The sequence below is a fragment of the Nomia melanderi genome, chromosome 13 (assembly GCF_051020985.1).
Source record: "Nomia melanderi isolate GNS246 chromosome 13, iyNomMela1, whole genome shotgun sequence".
NCBI lineage: Eukaryota > Metazoa > Arthropoda > Insecta > Hymenoptera > Halictidae > Nomia > Nomia melanderi.
The window spans coordinates 2,293,248-2,312,619 of NC_135011.1; the positions used below are offsets into that span (position 1 = coordinate 2,293,248).

General features: G+C 43.2%; 2 protein-coding genes across 4 annotated transcripts in view; both read right to left on the bottom strand.

Moving 5' to 3' along the window:
- The window catches only part of Dip-B (Dipeptidase B), a 107,333-nt gene that overhangs the window by 20,657 nt on the left and 67,304 nt on the right, over window positions 1-19,372 (bottom strand). For both annotated transcript variants that reach the window (XM_031991506.2, XM_076373432.1), the window contains exon 2: window positions 3,381-3,662. In XM_031991506.2, coding sequence (XP_031847366.1) covers window positions 3,381-3,658 — 278 coding nt within the window. In that variant the 5' untranslated portion in view covers window positions 3,659-3,662. The remainder of the gene's footprint in view (window positions 1-3,380; window positions 3,663-19,372) is intronic.
- The window catches only part of LOC116433391 (sodium-coupled monocarboxylate transporter 1), a 74,202-nt gene continuing 67,316 nt past the window's right edge, over window positions 12,487-19,372 (bottom strand). For both annotated transcript variants that reach the window (XM_031991436.2, XM_076373431.1), the window contains one exon: window positions 12,487-17,334. In XM_031991436.2, coding sequence (XP_031847296.2) covers window positions 16,185-17,334 — 1,150 coding nt within the window. In that variant the 3' untranslated portion in view covers window positions 12,487-16,184. The remainder of the gene's footprint in view (window positions 17,335-19,372) is intronic.

The following is a 19,372-nucleotide window of genomic DNA, read 5'->3' on the forward strand; positions in this document are numbered from 1 at the left end:
TGGGGACTCGGGTCAAAAGAGTACGTCTTTAACGCTTAACCCTTCCCTCCCTGTGTCTCCCCATGTATGTGATTTCTTTGTGAATCCTTGGAGAGATTCGGGATTTAGGGGAATTACGTGGTATTAGAATGTGGAGTTTTAATTGTTTAGATTGGTAGAATGCCTTTGTCTCTTTGAATTGGTTATTAGGAATTTAGTTCCATTTTATGATACAATAGCTTGATTATAATTGTTGTATTGAATATTTTTGCTTTACCGTGTGATATCGTGAATGTGGAATTTTCATCACTCATACTGATAGTTTTAGTCTCTTTGGATTAATCACTGGAACTTCTATTTTATAATACAATAACACACAATCGTAGTACTGAAAAGATTCAGATGACAATACTCTCCAAATGTCTCCGTTTCGTTCCTCAGTGTACGTGTGATTTTTCGTCGAGTTAGTTTCACAGAATATCGTGTTTACCTCATCAGAAAATATTCAAATATTTTCAGTGGAAAAACTTCCGAGTGCAAAGGGTTGAAATACTATTAATACCACATATATAAAGTCGGATGATTTTATTGAGAAGCTCTAAACTCCCAGAGGCAACAGCAAACGGAATCTGGTTGACGTTAATTTTCCAATCCCTTTGTGTCAAAATCGCGCCGCGCTGGGAACGCGAGTAGCGGCGTTCTAACGATAAAAGGAAAATTAAGACTGCGCCGCGGCCGAAAAGGAGCCGATCATTTTCTGCCGGCTCGGTCAAAGTAGGCGTTAAGGGGTTGAAACTCGATCATGAATAAATATTCATCCATCGGTTTTGCGGGCCGAGCCCGTTACGAATTTATTACCGGGATCGACCGGCGCCCCTTCCGCGATTCTTCGGCCGATTATAAATAGACGTGTCCCGGTCCGCGGTAAAAACCGATATCACCTGTGAATCATTCAGCCGGCGGCGCACGGTCAACCCTTCCACCGGTTCGGGGGCTAACTGTTCCGTGTACGGTCTTGTTAATATTCAACAGCTCGATTTATCTGTTCGAACGCGGGACATTGATCATCGCCGCGCGCGCGTGCCGAGGGGGCGGCGGCGGACGACGGGGCTGAGGACGCGAGATCGGAAGGCGTCGAGGGTGGCTGACCGGTTCAGAATCCCGAACATCGATTTTCCTTTTTATATTTCCATCGCGCGACGCTTTAAAAATAATTTATGCCTCGTTTTAAACCGATAATGCGGTTCTTTTAGACGCGAGGGTTGTTGTGGGTATTTTTAGGGTCGCCATTGAGGAAGAGGGAGGGTGTTGCGTGATTATGAGCTTTAGGATTGTGGATTTGATGGGATAGTAGGAATATAGGTACGTGTTGGAGCGAGTAGAAACAGACAGCGATGGTCAGACGCGTCACTTGGGAACTGAATTCTTTTTCAATGAAATTTTTCTCGTGAAATGATTACTTTATTGTTTAAACGTCGCGAGTATTCTATAGTTTGAGAAGTTTGAGGCTCTGATTTTGTTTGTGCAATATTAATTACAGCTATCAACGTTCTGTAATTATCAAACATTAGTATAGGAACAATCAAACTTGATTGAATCGAAAATTCTCGAGACATAATCAATTTTTGCGACGAACTCATCAAACTTACAGGTGAATTACTATTTTCATTTCAGCGAAATTTCTATATTAGGAAGACTGAGTCGCGGACGAATGATTCAATTACTCGAACATCAATAGTACGTAGTTTCCTCTTATACATTAATTAAGCAACCGATGGTAATTCAGCTTCATCTGTTGAAGGTTTCGTATATTTTTAAGAATCTCCATCCGCAAAGGGTTAAAAAGTTCCAGACGAACGATTTAATTACTAGAATAGCAAGAGATCAACATGTAGCTTCCCTTTCTCGAATTTAATCAAGCAATCAATTGATAATTCAGCTTCATCTGTTGAACCTTTTGTATATTTCAAAGAATCTCCACCCGCAAAGAATGAAAAAATTTCGAACGAATGATTCAATTACTCGAACAGCAACAGTACGTAGTTTCCTTTTATTAATTAAGCAACCGATAGGTAATTCAGCTTCATCTGCCGAAGGTTTCGTATATTTCAAAGAATCTCCATCCGGAAAGGGTTAAAACATGCCGAACCTCTTTCGATCGGCGTCACCCTCTCCCGAGAAAGCTCCGCCGTGATCCGAGAGGAACAAGTAATCCCGCGTTTCGTCTAATGATCCCGATCCGCGTCCGCCAATTAAGCCGGGCAATTAATAAGCAATTACGCGCGAATTACGCTCGCCGCGTCCCCGCGGCGCCGCTTTTGTTGGGACTCGCGGGGACAGCGGTGCGCGCGTCGGCCGCGCTGATCATTGATTAATCGCGATGGGATAATGAATCGAGTGTTGTTAAATAGATTCGATTATAATAGGGACGCGGCACCGGTATTTTTGAATCGGTTGATGGGACCCGGGAATAATATAACGGCGGATGCGTCGTGTTTCCCGTACTTTAAGCGGCAAATTGCGTTTCATTCTGCCGGGACACGCGCGCCGCGACCAGTAAATCTGCACTTGTTCCGGGCAGGTTTAATTTCGGTGTAATATTTGCTTGGACAGTTCGACCGAATGCTTTCGGAAGTTTCGATCGTCGATTCTTTATTTATTAGAGCAGCTTCGGTAATGGAGGTAGTTAATCGATGAACTTTCTCTTTCGCTATTTATGTTACTTGAAATTTCTGCTTCGATTAACAGTAGAACTGAAAGTGAAGCTTTTAAGATCTAGGCTTTAAGATTGAGAATTGAAGCTTTGAAGATTTTGGCGTTTAGGTTGAGAATTGAAGCTTTGAAATCTGGGCTTTTAGATTGAGAGTTGAAGCTTTGAAAATGTAGGTTTTAAGATTGAGAATTGAAACTTTGAAGATCTAGGCTTTAAGGTTGAGAACTGAAGCTTTGAAGATTTAGGCTTTTAGGTTGAGAATTGAAGCTTTGAAAATGTAGGCTTTGAGATTGAGAATTGAAGCTCTGAAGGTCTAGTGTTTCAGATTGGGAGTTGAAGCTTTGAAGATTTAGGCTTTAAGGTTGAGAATTGAAGTTTTGAAGGTCTAGTCTTTAAGATTGATTTTTCTATTCATATTACTTGAAATTTCTGCTTCGATTAACCCTAGAACTACCGAGCATTTAATACGATTAGTACGTAATCCCTATAAAAATTGTAACAATAGATTATTTTCAGTTTCCTCGGATATTCGTTGTAGTATTCAAGTGAAGCTATTTATTTTCGATACATTTACTTCTTAGAGAAATGATGCACTTATCAAGTACTATATGTTACACACGAATGATCCAGAAAAGAATAAGCAAGAGGAACATCCAAGAAGAAGACGAAAGCGACAATTGATCCATACCTTTGGATCCCCTTGGTAGCCGCCTCGGCGAAACTCCGCACGTCGTGGTAGTCCATATTGAGCGGCCCAGTCGGACTGTAAACGAGCCTTTTCGCGGGCAGATTGATAGGCAGCACCGCGCCGATCACACCCAGGGCGGAATCGATCTGTGCCGCCGCGTACAGGACTGTCCTGAAGGGCTCGGGCTCGTCGAAGCCGGGCGCGCAGCCCGAGACCAGGATTATCCCGTCGTAGTCGCAGCTGCAGATGTTCATCTCGATCTTCAGCTGACACGGCATCCATCTGTAAACGAATCGCCGCATAGTCAGGCCAAACAGCACTTTTCTGGACGAAACTCGATCTCTGGACTTTGCGAAGCTCCTTTATGAAAACCTCGAGAGTTCATCGATTGAGACTTGAATCGATTCACGGCTCAGTTTGCGCGTTGATGAATCAATTTCTTTAATAATCTTGCATAGAGATGTGTGTCTTTTTGATTATTGCAAGGAGATATCAGGAATCAGCCATTTTGGTTTTAATGTTAACACGTTGAACACGATTTCATACAGTAAAATACACAAAATACCTTAACCTACGCTAAGAATTCTAGATACTACAATAGCAAAACAATTTCTTCGCACAGAGTAGAAACTATTTAGCGACACACTGGCAACCCCCAATTTTCGTTACGCGGGTCGTCGAATTTTAGGGTTTCGTCCGCAGGCGGCACCGCGCGGCCGGCGTTAACGCGGGACCGACGATCGAGAGTCGACACCTGTTGGGGACAGGCTCGCCCCCTTATAAATAATACAAGCGCGCGCTGTATCGTTCGTCTGGCAATCTGCAACCGGCTCCTACGAGCCGAGATCCTAGGCACCGACGAGTGGAAGCAGACACGGGTGTATGGATCGCAGCTTCAAGCCGGGACGCGAGATTAACCCTTCACGGGACCCGATTCATCACGCGCGCTGAATTTCATTTGCGAGGCCGCGCCGTTGGGGCTGCCGATGTATCTTTCCGGTGGTTTGCTAGGGCAACGGAAGTGGCATTGTAATTAGAGGTTTGAATATTTTTCCATGGTTCCTGGGACTTCTTTGGGGTGTGTATTGGGGGGGTGAACGAGTCTTTTGGCTGGGAGATGTTGTGTTATACATGGGGTTGTATTTGGGGTAGTTTCCTGGGTACTGGAAGATTGTGATTAGAGGTTTGAGTATTTTTGGGAATTTTGTGAGTTTTCGGGCGCTGAGTGTTAAGTGGGTGGTTGAACTTTGGGGAGATGTGGATTTATGGATTTATAGATTTATGGGTTTATGGATTTGTAGATTTGTAGGTTTGTTGATTTGTAGATTTGTAGATTTGTAGATTTGTAGATTTGTAGATTTGTGGATTTGTAGGTTTGCAGATTTGTAGATTTGCGGATTTGTAGATTTATAGCTTTATAGATTTATAGATTTATGGATTTATGGATTTATGGATTTATAGATTTATAGATTTATGGATTTATGGATTTATAGATTTATAGAGATTTATAGAGATTTGTTTAATACTTGAAAGCTAATTGTAAAAACTCGAATATTCCCGAGATTCCCATGAATCCTTGATTCCCAAGACCAAAGTCCACAAAGCACAATACAAGTTCTGTACGTTTTCAATAACTCGCTGCAACTCTCCAAACATTATCGCGTAACCAGCCGAAATCGAAAGACAACCAACACAGTGAATTTCTACTCCGGCGACAATGTAGTCTACAGGATATAATAATTCTATTAGAACGTATCCGAGGTTCGCGTACGTGAGACAACGTTGTCCCCAGTTAATTAAAGTAATCAAACACTGATTATAATTCGACATTCAATATCCCCGGCTCTTAATACCCGGGGATCAAGATTTAATCCCGCCGGGATCAGATTTACGATGCGAATTTAATTTGTAGCAGCGTAAAGTTCGGCCGCGAATTCAATCTCTTACGTAGCACTGAATCGCGATCCGAATGGACCCGAAATATTCCAGTCTTTGATCTCTTACGTAATGTATTCCCGGCGCCGACAGCTGCACTCGTTAAAGCAGATAAAACGTTCGACGGTTATCGTCCAATAAACAGCTACGAATGGGGGATGAAAACCGGCGACGGGGGTTGGGGATGACTGTATCGATTCACCATCGAGTGGTCGTAAGAATACCTCGTAGCCAGCAGCTACGGGGACATTGACACAGCGAACGACTCGAGCAGTTAGGTAAGAAAGTCGACGCAGTGGCCGATTTCGCCGTTTTAGACGGGCAAAATGAAAGACACCTGTGTATCGAATGTTTCTCGACAGAATATGATTATATATACAATAATATGTAAATGAATAAATATTAAGTATTATAAATCTATAAATCTACAAATCTACAAATCTACAAATCTACAAATCTACAAATCTACAAATCTACAAATCTACAAATCTACAAATCTACAAATCTACAAATCTACAAATCTACAAATCTACAAATCTACAAATTTACGAACTACCACACCATTTAAAGAAACATTAAATTTTATTAGAACTGATTACTTGTTCAATACTTCTTAAATAATAAGATATTTGAATATTTTTCATACAACGATATATCACAAACTTATAAGTGAATCCCATCGAGAAATCGGCCAGTTTCCTAATTAACCGGTGCGCAATGCGTTAACAAGTGCACGAACGAGAAAGGAACAATTGACACCTCATTCCTCGCACATTCGACTATCTCTACCCGCAAAAGTTGCACAATTCAGGCGACATTTTCGAAATTGACTTTCGTTCGGCCGCAACGTCGAAATCGGTCACCGCGCGACGTTCAAACGATATCTTTTCGACTGAACTTCCGACGATTCGACGCGAATCCCGCGGAACATAAATCCCACGTATTTCCTGAGTGGCCGTGGCCCCGGCCGCTAAGTGAGCGATCGCTCGAAAGGATCGAGCAAAGATTTACCGCGATATACGCTTCCTGTTACGAGGCTCTTTCACCTTTGTGCGGTACCGACCATCATTTCTTTCCGCGTTGATTCGCTATCTAAGAAAGTTCTTCCTTCCGCGCGTTGACTTTTCATTTCCTTCCTCGCTCCGCTATTAACTCTTTCACTTTACCGTATTTTTTCGTGGTCTCCCGAGGGAAGGGAATTTCGTTCGTTGACTCGGAGATCGCGGTTGGATCATTTGGCGAGCCAGTTAAGGGAATTGTATTAATTTTTGGAAGACTCGTCTGCGCGAGTCGAGATAATTGTATCACTGAAATCTAAAAGTATCAAGAATACTGAAACTAATTGGATTTCTAATATTAAGTACACCGTGTTATACTCTAAATTGCGTTTAATTAACTCCAACGCAAACACTCGAACTCTTTTTCTAGAGAACTTCAAGGTGTCTAATTTAAATTTAATAGAAAAGTGGCAAAATCTATCATAATGAGCTCCTTCGGAAAATAGAATACGTCCATTTAAAATTCCAAATTTACTAATTAGACATTTATATAATGTTCCTCTAAATTGACACCCTTATTCCAATTGACCCCTTGCCTTACTGAATTTCGTAGGTGCATTTATTACTATTCATCGTTAATACTAGTAAAAGAAAACATTCCAAGCACTTTCTGTCTAGATTTAGTATAAAAATAAATATAATATTTCTAAAATCCAATATGCGTCAACTTGACGCGTTCCGTAAACCTAGTGTTAATTCGTCTTCATACGTGCATATTCATTAATTTCCTATGCCAGATATTTTGTTATCACGAAACATAATTTAGTCCATAGATGGTTAAGCTCTAATCGAATGAACTAACATCGACGCGAACCTCGCACTGAGAAGCCAAGAACACTTCGGACCGCAAAGGGTTAAAGACCAAGCGAAACAAACCGATTCCCGGAACTCCCCAAAAAGCCGCCGCCGCGGCGTTCCCGTCGCCGCCGCCCCAATTTCTCCGACTAATCGAATTCCCGGAAAGCCGAAATTCCGAGGATCCCGTTCAAATTCATAATTTCGCCCGACGTCTCGGCAGAGACATCAATTTCCCGAACGCTACACGGGAAGTTACGTCAATAATACGCGCGAGCGTGTCGCGCGCGTCACGTCGGCCGAAAGTTTCGAGTGCTCGGCGTCGCGTCTCGACGCGGGAACTTCGGCATTCCTCGGAAGACAACACGGCCGCGCGAGGGGTGGAACGGGGCGGGGCAGGAATTCATCGGGAAACTTCCGCGGGGCGAAATTCGAGATTTCGTTTTCGCGCGAATTACTTCGGAATTCCGCGGGCTTTTTAAGGGAATCCCCCCGGTTCGTTTCGTTTCCCGCGGAACGAATCCCCGCGCGGGCCGGATTCGAGACGCGTCCTCCGCGACGCTGAAAGAAAAGTTTCCCACGGATATTCACGGAAGCTGCCCTTCGACCCCGAGGGGCGCGCCGGCGTCTTTTTACGGGGCGCAAGTGTCGCGGGCCGGATCGGACCCGCGGGTCGGCGCGTTAAAATACGCCTCGAGCTCGGCTGCACTCGTTATTACACTTATGTTTATTTATGGAGGATTAATTTATTATACATCCCACGCGTTACCGTGGTGGGGAATTAAAAGAAAAGATACTAAAGTAACTTCTCCATGAATTTTCTATGCATCGCGTGTTCGCACGACGAAATTTGCCGCCGATGAACGTTGAGTTCGGTGTGTTTTGTTGGTGCTTGTTGGGAGAAGTTGGAATCGATTGAGGTTTGTGTGAAATTAAAAGTGTTAAGGGATTGTATCAGTAGATGACGATGATTACATCTTTTCATATAGTTTTATATAGTTTTATACAGTTTTATACAGTTTTATACAGTTTTATACAGTTTTATATAGTTTTATACAGTTTTATATATTATTACACCTTTTTATGTAGTTTTGTATAGTTTTATGTAGTTTTATATAGTATTGGAAGGTTTGATTAAATATTTTTAGTTGTTTCGATGATGAAGTATTGTTTCTTCTGAATTATTGTGTGTTTGAGAGGTTGGTATAAATAGAATAGATAAGTAACAATTCATTTAACAATAGAAATAATTAATCTAATGAGATTGTTTCTCTTCCAGGATTTCACGTGGTAAAGCTTAAGTGTGATACATTTAATTATTTTTGTTACGGCAGTGTTCGAAAGATTTTGATGCGCTTATAGAATCTTCGAGGGTGTGCAATTTAATTAGAAGTTTCCGGGGATAAATGAAGCATAAACGAAATAGAAATTCCCTTGAACTGCCGTAGCAAGTGGAACGAAGTCTTGTCGAAAGTTCGGTTTAATTGTTAATCCGATGGAACCCATAATCGGGGGAACTTGCGAATAAAATCGTTAATTGAGAAACTTGGCCCGTACTTGTTTCTATACTGATACGTATTTGCATAAACATCCCCCATAACGGAAGGGAACACGAAAACTTTCGGTGTATAGAGGTCGATGTAACAGGGCGGAAACTAGCTGTGCAATTTCGGAAAATTGGACGAGAGTACATATATTACGCGACGCGGCGATATTTATCATCCGTTAACAAGGCAGCGGTGATTCCTCACGCGAATTAGTCGAAATTGGAGAATAAATCTCCTTGCGCCGTGGAATTTCGTTTCCGCGGGAAATCGACCGTTAAAGTCACTTGAATCTGGCCGACGTGAAACAGCAACGATTTAATTCGACGGTTACACGTGGGAATTTACTCAACCCTGTATGTTTCCCTTCAAAATGTCCATATTTGTGTGCTTTAGTGTCTCTCAACTATTTAACTTTAACCCTTTGCGCTTGAGAGGTGACTCACTTGATTTCATACAGTAAGAGTATAAAATTTGATATTTAATATTATATTTCCTATAATGCATCATTTTGAGAAATATTCAAATAAAATAACTTTGTTCCTCAATGTACGCGTGATTTCTCGACTTAGTTTCACAAAATATCGATTTTATCTCATCAGAAAATGTTCAAATATTTCTAGTGAAAAACTTTCGAGTGCAGAGGGTTAACACGTTGACTGCCACGAAACCCTTCAGATTTTATCTATCGCTTATTCTTTTGTAGCAAAGATAAATATGAATAATTATTTATTATTTATATCTTAATGCTTGCGTTACAGTTCTAGTAATTTACGCTACGGAACATTTCTATGAAATCCTATAATTTAGTAAGTAATGAAGTTCCAGTAATTTACGCTATGAATCTATAACTATTGCCAAATAAATATGAACAATTATTTATTATTTGTATTGCAATGCTTGCATTACAGTTCTAGTAATTTACGCTATGGAACTATTATCACCAAATAATTTTCAAGCTCCGTGGCATTAAATAATCATTCACCTTCAATTCCCATACCTCGCATCAACTCCCAAACAAGCAAAAGAATCCCTAACCAATAAAACCCTCGTTCACGGAGAATCCTCAAAAATCCGCACTTACCTCGACTCGACCGCCATGATGTCTGCGACATCGGCTGTGACATCAGCCTTATCGTTCCTCGGGAGTGGCGTCGGGAGGAATCAAAGACGAGCCTCCGTGGATCGCGATCGTGGAATCACGGAGAGCGGGCCGTCGCGAAGGTTCGCCGATAGCTCAAAGGAAAAACGAGCAGCGACCTATCGACGATCAGCCCTCGCTGCGAGCTTCACTCCGGATCGATCCTCTCGCGGATCCAACGGTTCCTTCGATTTTATCGCGACGCTCCGGAGGATCGAGCGGTTTTCAAGGCTGACGGCGCGGAAGTTGCGGTTTCGCCGATCGGCGGGCCTTTAAATGGCCGCCGCGGCGCGCGGCGTTCCTTTCGGTCCCCGGAGACTGTGTCAACAGGTGACCGTTTCCCGCAGCTATCTGTCACCCGGTGATAATACTCGATGTTTGCGCGATATTTTTCTCCGCGCTCGTATCGACGGTCATTTCGGTGGACCGGATTAATGGGCACGCGTCCCTGGCTGTTTGGACGATTTCGGACCGTTTAGATTTATTTATTTATTCGTTTATCCGGACGGAAGCGGCGGGGTTAGGTTTAATGGCGGCGCCGCCGGCCCTGCTGTTTGCGCCTATTGTTTGTTTATTGTTGCTCCCGTGCACGCTTTCAGGGAAATATGAATATTTCGGGCTTAGCGTTTAAACACTGCATGCGGAGCGCGTGGAAACATAAATGTGGAATTGCTTTTACGGTTTCCCTTGCACCGTATTGCTGATTAACCCCTTAACTTGCACGCTCGAGTTAAGTCGAGCGAGCTGAACAGGCCGAACTGTGGAAATAACAATGTGAAGGCAAAGAAAAAATATCGTTTTATTGATATTTATCATTTGATTTTTTTTGGTTGGTTTCTTTAAAAAAAAATGTGCGTTAAGGGGTTAATATGTTAACTCTCTATGGGCCGAATTTTTGTTCATGATTGTAACAAAAACTATGCAGTACAAAATTAATAAATACTCACATATGAATACGAATTAACAATGTATTCAATAGTTTCAATAATTTCATCGAACGAATATATTTTGTAACTTTCAAGTTATGACGTTAAACTTTTATGCCTAAGCGTGAAAAAGTTGAAGTTAACTAATTATTTTATTCACTTCCAGTGCAAAGTGAAATAAACCAACAAGATGCCAATATACTGACAGGTGACAAAGTTACATGAGCCTACAGAGGGTGAAATTTCTAACGAATTTCAAAGTAATTTCTTGACATAGTTTATGGAAATGTTTCGCTGTTCATCTTTATGTACTAAGGATTTATCATCCGAAGTTTATACATCCTCGTGCACTTTGCATCGAGTTTTATTGTCTCCATGCTGTTAGGTTACTCGAATGTACCGTTATCTAGATGGTAACTCGTGAAATACGAATAAACAAGATCGCTATCGTCGTTCGGAGGACTTTAACACGCGGGATTTGAAGCTCGTAGTTAGGTCGGATCGCGAAAGCCGCAAAGAAGTTGCCCGTGATTTTGACGAATCGCCGATTTCAAACGGTTCGGCGAGCGAGTTCGACGCCTGGATCGCGACAGCGAATTTGCAAGTTGAAATTTATCGAGCCGCCGAGAGCGATAGATTTGCGGCGGCGAACTTTCCGCGAAGTTCCCCGATAGTTGTCCGATTTAAAGGGCGGGCCAGATTGATGGGAATTCGCGGTCTGCTTATCCGATCGGCGGACGTCCGTCCCCGCTCTTAATCGATGTTTAATAAAATTCAACGGCCCCCCGTGCGGAACGCGCCGGAGGGAGCCGTCGATCCGCGACGCGCGGACGGATTATTAGGGAACCGCTTGAACGGCGCCGTCAGGCGATAACGTTATCTAATCCATGAATGGATCCGACTGATAACGCACCCGTAATTACTCATCCAGGAATTTGAATGCCTTATCGGGGATCGATTGACGTGCGTGCCGAAGATAAGGGGACGTTTTTCTCTGATTTAAATGTCTTTGCAAACGCGTATCGCGACACGCGATCCGCTGTAATCGGGACTCCAGTGATTGCGGAGGAGAGCCTGCGAGTTTGTTTCTTTGGGCTTTCTGCTTATTAATTTTATGGTACTTCGGGATCTTTGAATTCTCGAATTCTTTAATACTCGAATTCTTAATATTTCGAGTTCTCAACTCCTGAACTTCTTAACTTCTCAACTTTGAATTCTTGAACTCCTGAATTTCTGAATTTCTGAATTTCTGAACTTCTGAACTTCTGAACTCCTGAACTTCTTAACTTCTCAACTTTGAACTCTTGAACTCCTGAACTTCTTAACTTCTCAACTTTGAATTCTTGAACTCCTGAATTTCTGAACTTCTGAACTTCTGAACTTCTCAGCTCTGAATTCCTGAATTATTGAACTTCTGAAACTCTCAACTTTGAATTCCTGAACTTCTGAACTTCTCAACTTTAGAACTTCTCAAATTCTCAACTTTTGAACTTCTGAACGTCTCAAATTCTCAACTTCTGAACTTCTGATCTTTCGAACTTCTCAACTTCTCAACGTCTCAACCTCTCAAATCTTCAAATTCCGAAAATTCCAAAGTCTCGATTCCGTAAACGTAACATCCAATAAACCCATGATACTCGAAACACTGGCGGCTCGCTTCGCCAGGATGAAAGTGGCCAGCAAGGAGCACGAAACAGAAGCCGACGGTTTTCAACACAACACTTATAAAACATGATATATTTGTATGCAAAAAAAAAGTAGGATAAGGGGAACAAAATAAATATTCACAGATCATTCGTAATCTACATCGTAAACGTCGCTATCCGCTAGTTCGTTATAAAAATAATATGTCCTATCATCTACGAAGTATAAAACATATTGATGTCGTGAGAACGGAGGCCCCGCGAATGCTCGGGGACACGTGAGAGGCACACACGCATACAGTGCACGCATACTACGCCCGTTCCTCGAGAACCGTTCGTCGCGAGGAACTCTGACCTTAAGGAACCGAACCCTCGCGCAACCTACGCATCCAACATCCGCTTGCTTCCTCGCAATCCTATCACGATTCAATACTTTCATTACACGCTAACGCAGGGCCGGGATCCCGGCTCGGGCTCGGGAGGCTGCTGGCTTCGAATCAACGGTTTCCCTTTCGAAATGTCAACCCACTTAACGCCCCTTGTACGCGCCAGGCGAATCAAGAATATTTCTTCTTCTTTAAACACAATCTGCAGACACGCGAGACACTCGATTGCCTCGAATACCCTCCGACTCAACGCTCGGAAGATATTAACCCTTTGCACTCGAGAGGTGACTCTCACTCGCCATTTGATTTCACACGGTGGACTATAAAATTCAATATTGAATATTACATTCAGAAGTAGCTTTTTTCTTCGAATTAATTCCACAAAATATTCTTTTTATCCCATCGCCAAATATTAATTTCTAGGGAAAAACTGCCGAGTGCAAAGGGTTGAACCTCGGACGCCAAGATTTCAGCTCATTTCGAAAGAAACCGATTCTTGACACCGACGACGTTAACCCCTTGGCGTATTCACTTTCGTTACTCGTGTAATATTTTACTATCGACAGTTCGTGAGAAATACAATTTTCCATTCTACTTCAGGAAACTTCATTTGAATATAATACATTGATAATAGCAGAATGCTTTGATCCGTGGGTAATGAACATTGATTCTTGTTAACTCTCTGTAGGCCCATGTAACTTTGAAGTCACATGTCAGTATATTGGAATCTTGTCGAATTATGTCATTTCGCACCCAAAGTGGTGAGTAAAATTAAGTAATCAGTTAGCTTAAACTTTTATACGTTCAGGCGTGAAAGTTTCACGTCATTGTAGCTTGAAAGTTACAAAATATTAATTATTAATTTTGCACTGCATAGATTTCGTTATAATCACGAACAAAAGGTCGGCCCATAGAGGATTAAATTAATCTAGAAATCTTCATCGCGTCTCACTCGTCATTGTACGGCAAAGGGTTAATCATCATCCGCCAATGAAATTTCCCAGACACACCATCCACAACAGTACCTTAATTACGAACAACGCTTAAACACGCATTCAACCATTCAAATTCCAAGCGAACAATCCGAAACCCAGCGACTCCCTGCGGACAAGCCGAAGAACCGTCCCCGGCTTTTAAACAATGAGTATTTCACGCGCGCGTACGTATAACGTACAGTGTCCGTATGGCAAAAATTTGCGAGAGAAACGAGACATCAACGGGAGAGAGGAGGGGTGTGGCGAGGAGGAGGAGAGGCTCGCAAATGTCGAAGTTCCGCGAACTCGAAACTACGTTTTCTTAAGTGCTCCGCGTACGAAGTTCGAAGTGGAGGGCCGTCAGTCTCTTGGCCCGGGATAAAAACAAGAGGAACAACGAGGGTCGGGGGTGAACGGGGTGAGCGCGACGGCAGGAAAGGGGGATCGAGTCGACGGCAGTCGCAATCGCATCGCGACGCGCTTTTCGAGCGCCAATAAATGCCACCGTTTTCCACTCTGCGCGGCTACCGTGACCCCGGGGTCGGTCACGGGGGGGAGGGGATCTCGGGAAACTTGACTGAGCCGAGGGCGAGCGTTCACCGGCGCGGAAGACACGAATTCTCCCGGCTGGAAGCTGCTCGGCGCGATTGCTCCGATTAAGTATACCGTCTACGTCGTGTGCACGTGCATGTGTCGCGATCTTCGAGCCTCGTTCGAGCCTATCTTTGTACTACCGTCTACCCTGTGTCCTGCTCGAACGCCGCTACACTGAAATATCCTCTAGAAGTACGGCGTGCGACTGGTCGCAGCGCGATCGACCGAGATCGAGACGCGGTCGAAATCTGCTCGTCTCTTGCGACGCGATGAGACAGGGTGTAGAGTGAGGAGACCGAGTATATGACCTGCGCCTGCGCGGTGGGGTCTCCGACTCGGTCGGTCGGACTGTAGGAAAGATTCCTACGGTGAGAGTGGTTCGGATGAATCTACAACCCTTAACATTGAGCGCCCCGTGAGAACGTGGGATTTTGAGTCTGTCGCTTGAGAGATGCGATAATTTCTGGATTTCCATTTTTGGATGTGACGAATGTGCAATTAACACTATCGGCGGGTATTAGTACCTTTTATGCAGAACGTACGTGTTAGTAAAACACTTACCAATGCTTGTTTCTTTTCATTGTCACTAATGTTTGGGCAGGAATGATGTTTTTGGTTTTTCGTAAAGCCTGACCAGTGTTTAGTCCTAAATGTATTAATTTTTAAGAAAAAAAAATACGTGTGAGTCAAGCTCATGATGTTACCCGTCGATAGTGTGTTAAAATGTACTATTTTACGAAAACTATGTTTTGAATATTTTTTTTGAATATTGATCAGATACGAGCGAATGAAGCCGTTTAGGCTTTAATTGGCTCTTAAGTCGTCGGCGCTCAATGTGTTAAGGTTCTTTGTATTTACATTGTGAAACAATGAGCGAAGTGTAATACTAAAAGGACTTCTACCGAAGTTCGGGGTAAGTTTATTCCGCGAGTCGCGTTCGACCCTTTGCAGACGAACGTCGACGTTTCGAGATGAAACGTTCGTATTTGGAAGACTGAGTCGCAGAATGATCGAATTACTCGGACAGCAAGAGATTAGCATGTAGCTTTTGTTTTTGCTATTGTTTGAGCAGTTAACACTGGAACTACCGAGGATTTAATACAACTGATATGTGATCCCTATAAAAATTCTGACAATAGATCATTTTCAGTTTCTTTGGATATTCATTATAGTATTCAAGTGAAAGCTATTTATCTTTATTTCGAATATTCAATGCTTTTAACCCTTTGCACTCGAGAGGTGACAGTCATTTGATTCGATAAAACAAAATTACAGAGTGTTATATATCATATTAAGTTTCGTATAATGCATCAATATGCGAAATATTCCTATGAACTATCTTTGTTTCTTAATTTACGTGTGTCTTCTCATTAGTTCGTTTCAAATAACGTCATCTACGTCTCATAGGAAAATGTCAAATATTTATTGAAAAGCTTCCGAGTGCAAAGGGTTAAGACATCAATAGTCGTGAAACAAAACAACGGTAGTTCTAGTGTTAATTAATTTAGCTTCTGTCGAAGATTTTCTACACTTCAAAGAATCGTCCGCAAAGGGTCAAGGGGTGCATCCAGTGACTTGGAGCTTGTAAATCTTCCGAATTAGAACCAACTATGAAGAACCTGTTCAGCTGGTGCGCAATTCTTGAGTATGAGAAGATCTAGAGTGATCGCAGGATTCTAAAAGTACAGAGAATCTAACCGCACTGATCAGTCCGCTCGAGTGGCAACGGCGGTCCGTTGACAGTCAGTTTCCATCCACTCGGATTAATTGTCACTTTCACGAACCACCGAGCTTCGTCTCCGCTGACCCTACAGCCTGGTGCCTTTGCTGACCTCATTAGTCACGTCCAAGGAGACCGTCTTCAACGCGTTCAGCTTCTCGATGTAGCCGATATCGATCCGCAGCTTCCCGTTCTCGTCAATGGTCCCCTGCAGGGTGGCGGATTTCTCTGCCCCGTTGACGATGGAGTTCACGGAGGAAGCGGAAGTCGCGTTCGCCGCGTTGTGCTCGCTCTGGAGCCGCGTGCTGCTCGCATACAGCCTCATCCTGCCCGGGAAGTATCTGGACATCTTGACCGCCAGCGGATGCAGCAAGTGCTCCTCGTACATGTCCGCCTCCGGGTCAGCGGTGAGCAGGCTGACGATGATCCCTATGGACACCGTGGTCATGCTGCCGATCAGCGCGTAGTACATGTACGTGATGCTGTAGAGGTACTCGAGAGGGCCCAGACTACTCTGGCCGGTCGGCTCGGTGAGCAGAATGTCGGACTGGTTGTGAGCGAAGCTCTGGCTGGAGTAGAACACGTTGCCGGGCTGCGTGATCCACGGCGAGAACGTGTCGTTGTGGCAGTTCTCGGTGGACAGCGGCAGAGTCTCGACGGTGTTGCTCATGTTGGCCACGGAGAGGTGGCCGAAGGTGATCCACAGCGTGGTGATGTGGCTGAAGATCATCCCGGCTGCTGCGCCCTTCCAGTTCGCGCAGGGAACCAACATGGCCAACAGGAACACGCCGAGCAGCGGACCCGAGGTGGCCGACGTCATCAGCATAGAGGACTCTATCACGCCGGACAGCATCGCCACCAAGAAGCTGATCCCGATAACGACCAGCCCGTAGATAACGCTGATCGCTTTGATGAAGTGCAGCTGCTGCTTATCTTTCAGGTTCCGCAGAGAGGGTATCTGGCTCAGGAAGTCCTCGAACGTGACCGTGGCCAGGGAGTTCAGGTTCGACACCGCCAAAGTGAGCGCGCTGTTGAACAGCGTCGCCATCACCAGGCCCAGCAGCCCTGGGAAGTTCAGGAACTTGTCCTCCACGTAGAACGGCACGATCTCGTCGAACTTCGAGATGTAGCCCAGCGTCAGGGGATCGCAGTCCGCGTAGTTCGCGAAGATCACCATCCCCACCACCCAGGACAGGGAGAAGAGCACGAGGATTATGGGGATGTTCGCCATCATCGTCCTGGAAAGAATGTTTCGATTAAGATTTGTTGCGCTGAGATTTCGTTTGGGAAGTATGTTGGATAATTCGATTGTCGTAATTTGCGTTTTTGTAGAGGTAACGCGAGGCTTTTAAATGGATTTAGTGCTTGGTTATCGTGGAGGAAATAAAAACTGAAAATGGTTTTTAGGACTTGCTATCTGAAGTCGTGAAATTTGGGTTTGTTCGAAATGGGAAATATTAGTACTAGGTTTACGGAAATTTAGTGTAGTTTGTTTTGTTATTTTCAGGGAGATTGATGTTCGTATAGAGGTTTGAAAGTAGATGATTAGGGCATATTTATATGATTACATCGATCAAAATCGATCCAAATATTTAGCAAATAATGTTTACAAAATTCAATATGTGTCAAACTTCCTTAAATCTAGTGTTAACACTATTTCTACTAGGAATTTCCTAGTTGTGTTCTTTAATTGAATATTCTGCTGTTCCAAGAACGATTAGAACATTAAACGACTGAACTGAGAACACAGCTTTAAGTTGAAATTTCATGTGTTCTTTGACACCTTCAGTAATAGTTCATTCTGTCCGTTGCTAATGACAACATTAACTTCAGTTCGTGTATTAGGGAGATTTATCTGGAAATATTTGGTTCGTCGATTAACCCTTTGCACTCGAAACTTTCCCAATGGAAATATTCAACATTTTCTGACGAAATATAGATCATATAGTTCGAAACTAATTTAACGATAATTTATAGATGAATTAAGCAACAAAGCTATTTCATTTAAATACTTCACAATGCAAACTTTAATTCGAAATATTAAATATTCAACTTCACAGTTTTGCTATCGAATCATGCGGTGACTCTAGTCACCTCTAGAGTGCAAAGGGTTAAACCCAAGCGACGTATGCAGTTAAACAAATCGCGTCCAGTCTCCAAGGGAACAAACGGGTCTCGCTTGTAACAACGGGGACCGTATGTCCTTTTTACATACGCCACTTGATACTGTTGACCTTACGCTGCGCCGACTGTCTGCCACCGAAAGTTTGGCACTCCGCCATTTAACCCCGTCCACTCCCGCGGGGGCAGCCATTGATTACGCGGTAACGGGAAGTGCGGCCGGAATTTCCCGAATCAGAAAGCGTTCGAGCATTAACTTCTTGTATAAACATTGACTGTATACTCATTACACGTTCGAACGGGCAATTTACCTTTTTTATTAATCCCTTGATGAACGATTTTCCCGGCGGCTGCGCTTGTCACAGTTGCATTCCGGTTAATCGTCCGCCGGAAGGGGACCGCCGTTGTGTTTATGTTTCCATTAAACATTAATAATATCGAAATACGATTCCGCGTCGACTTGAATTTACGAATAATTTCAACGGGACCCGTTACGCGTTCGGCGTTTATAAATTAACCGTGGACGTTCATAGGAATCCATGATTTTATGGGCAACGCCGATGGAATTGCAATTTAGTGGAATTATTCAATGAAATATTATATACAATGAAATATATCGGATTCTATTATGTTTAATCGTGTGTTATAGTTTCTTTTATATTCTCGAAACGAATCGGTTAACCGAGTGCTGAGGAGCGCTATAGCGCTCTTGCGTTGCGACAAAATGGCGGAGAGCGCAGAGGCGATTCTGTTGATCAGTATCAATTATAATTTTCTTACTATATTCATCAAGAAATAAAACAAAGTAAATTTATTTGAATAAATGTTATTTGATATTTTTTTGTAATAACACAATATTTGTTCTCATTAGATGAGTACCCTTAAGAATTTTTTGCATACAAATCCAATCACTTAATTTTTGCTAAACATCCGCAAAAGTAGTTTAGCATCCAAACGTTTAAGTCAGAAGTTAAGCGAGACGTCCAATAATGTTCGAAAAGTTGGAAGTTCCGGCGAAAGAAATGTATATCCTTCCGAGACGCGCGAAAAACAATGTCGGCCGCAAAATTCCGCCGGCGTGACGAGCGTTTTTCCCCGGCAGTGAACGTTTTATCTGAAATCGTCGCGACACGCGTCCTTTTTTCCTCGAAACAA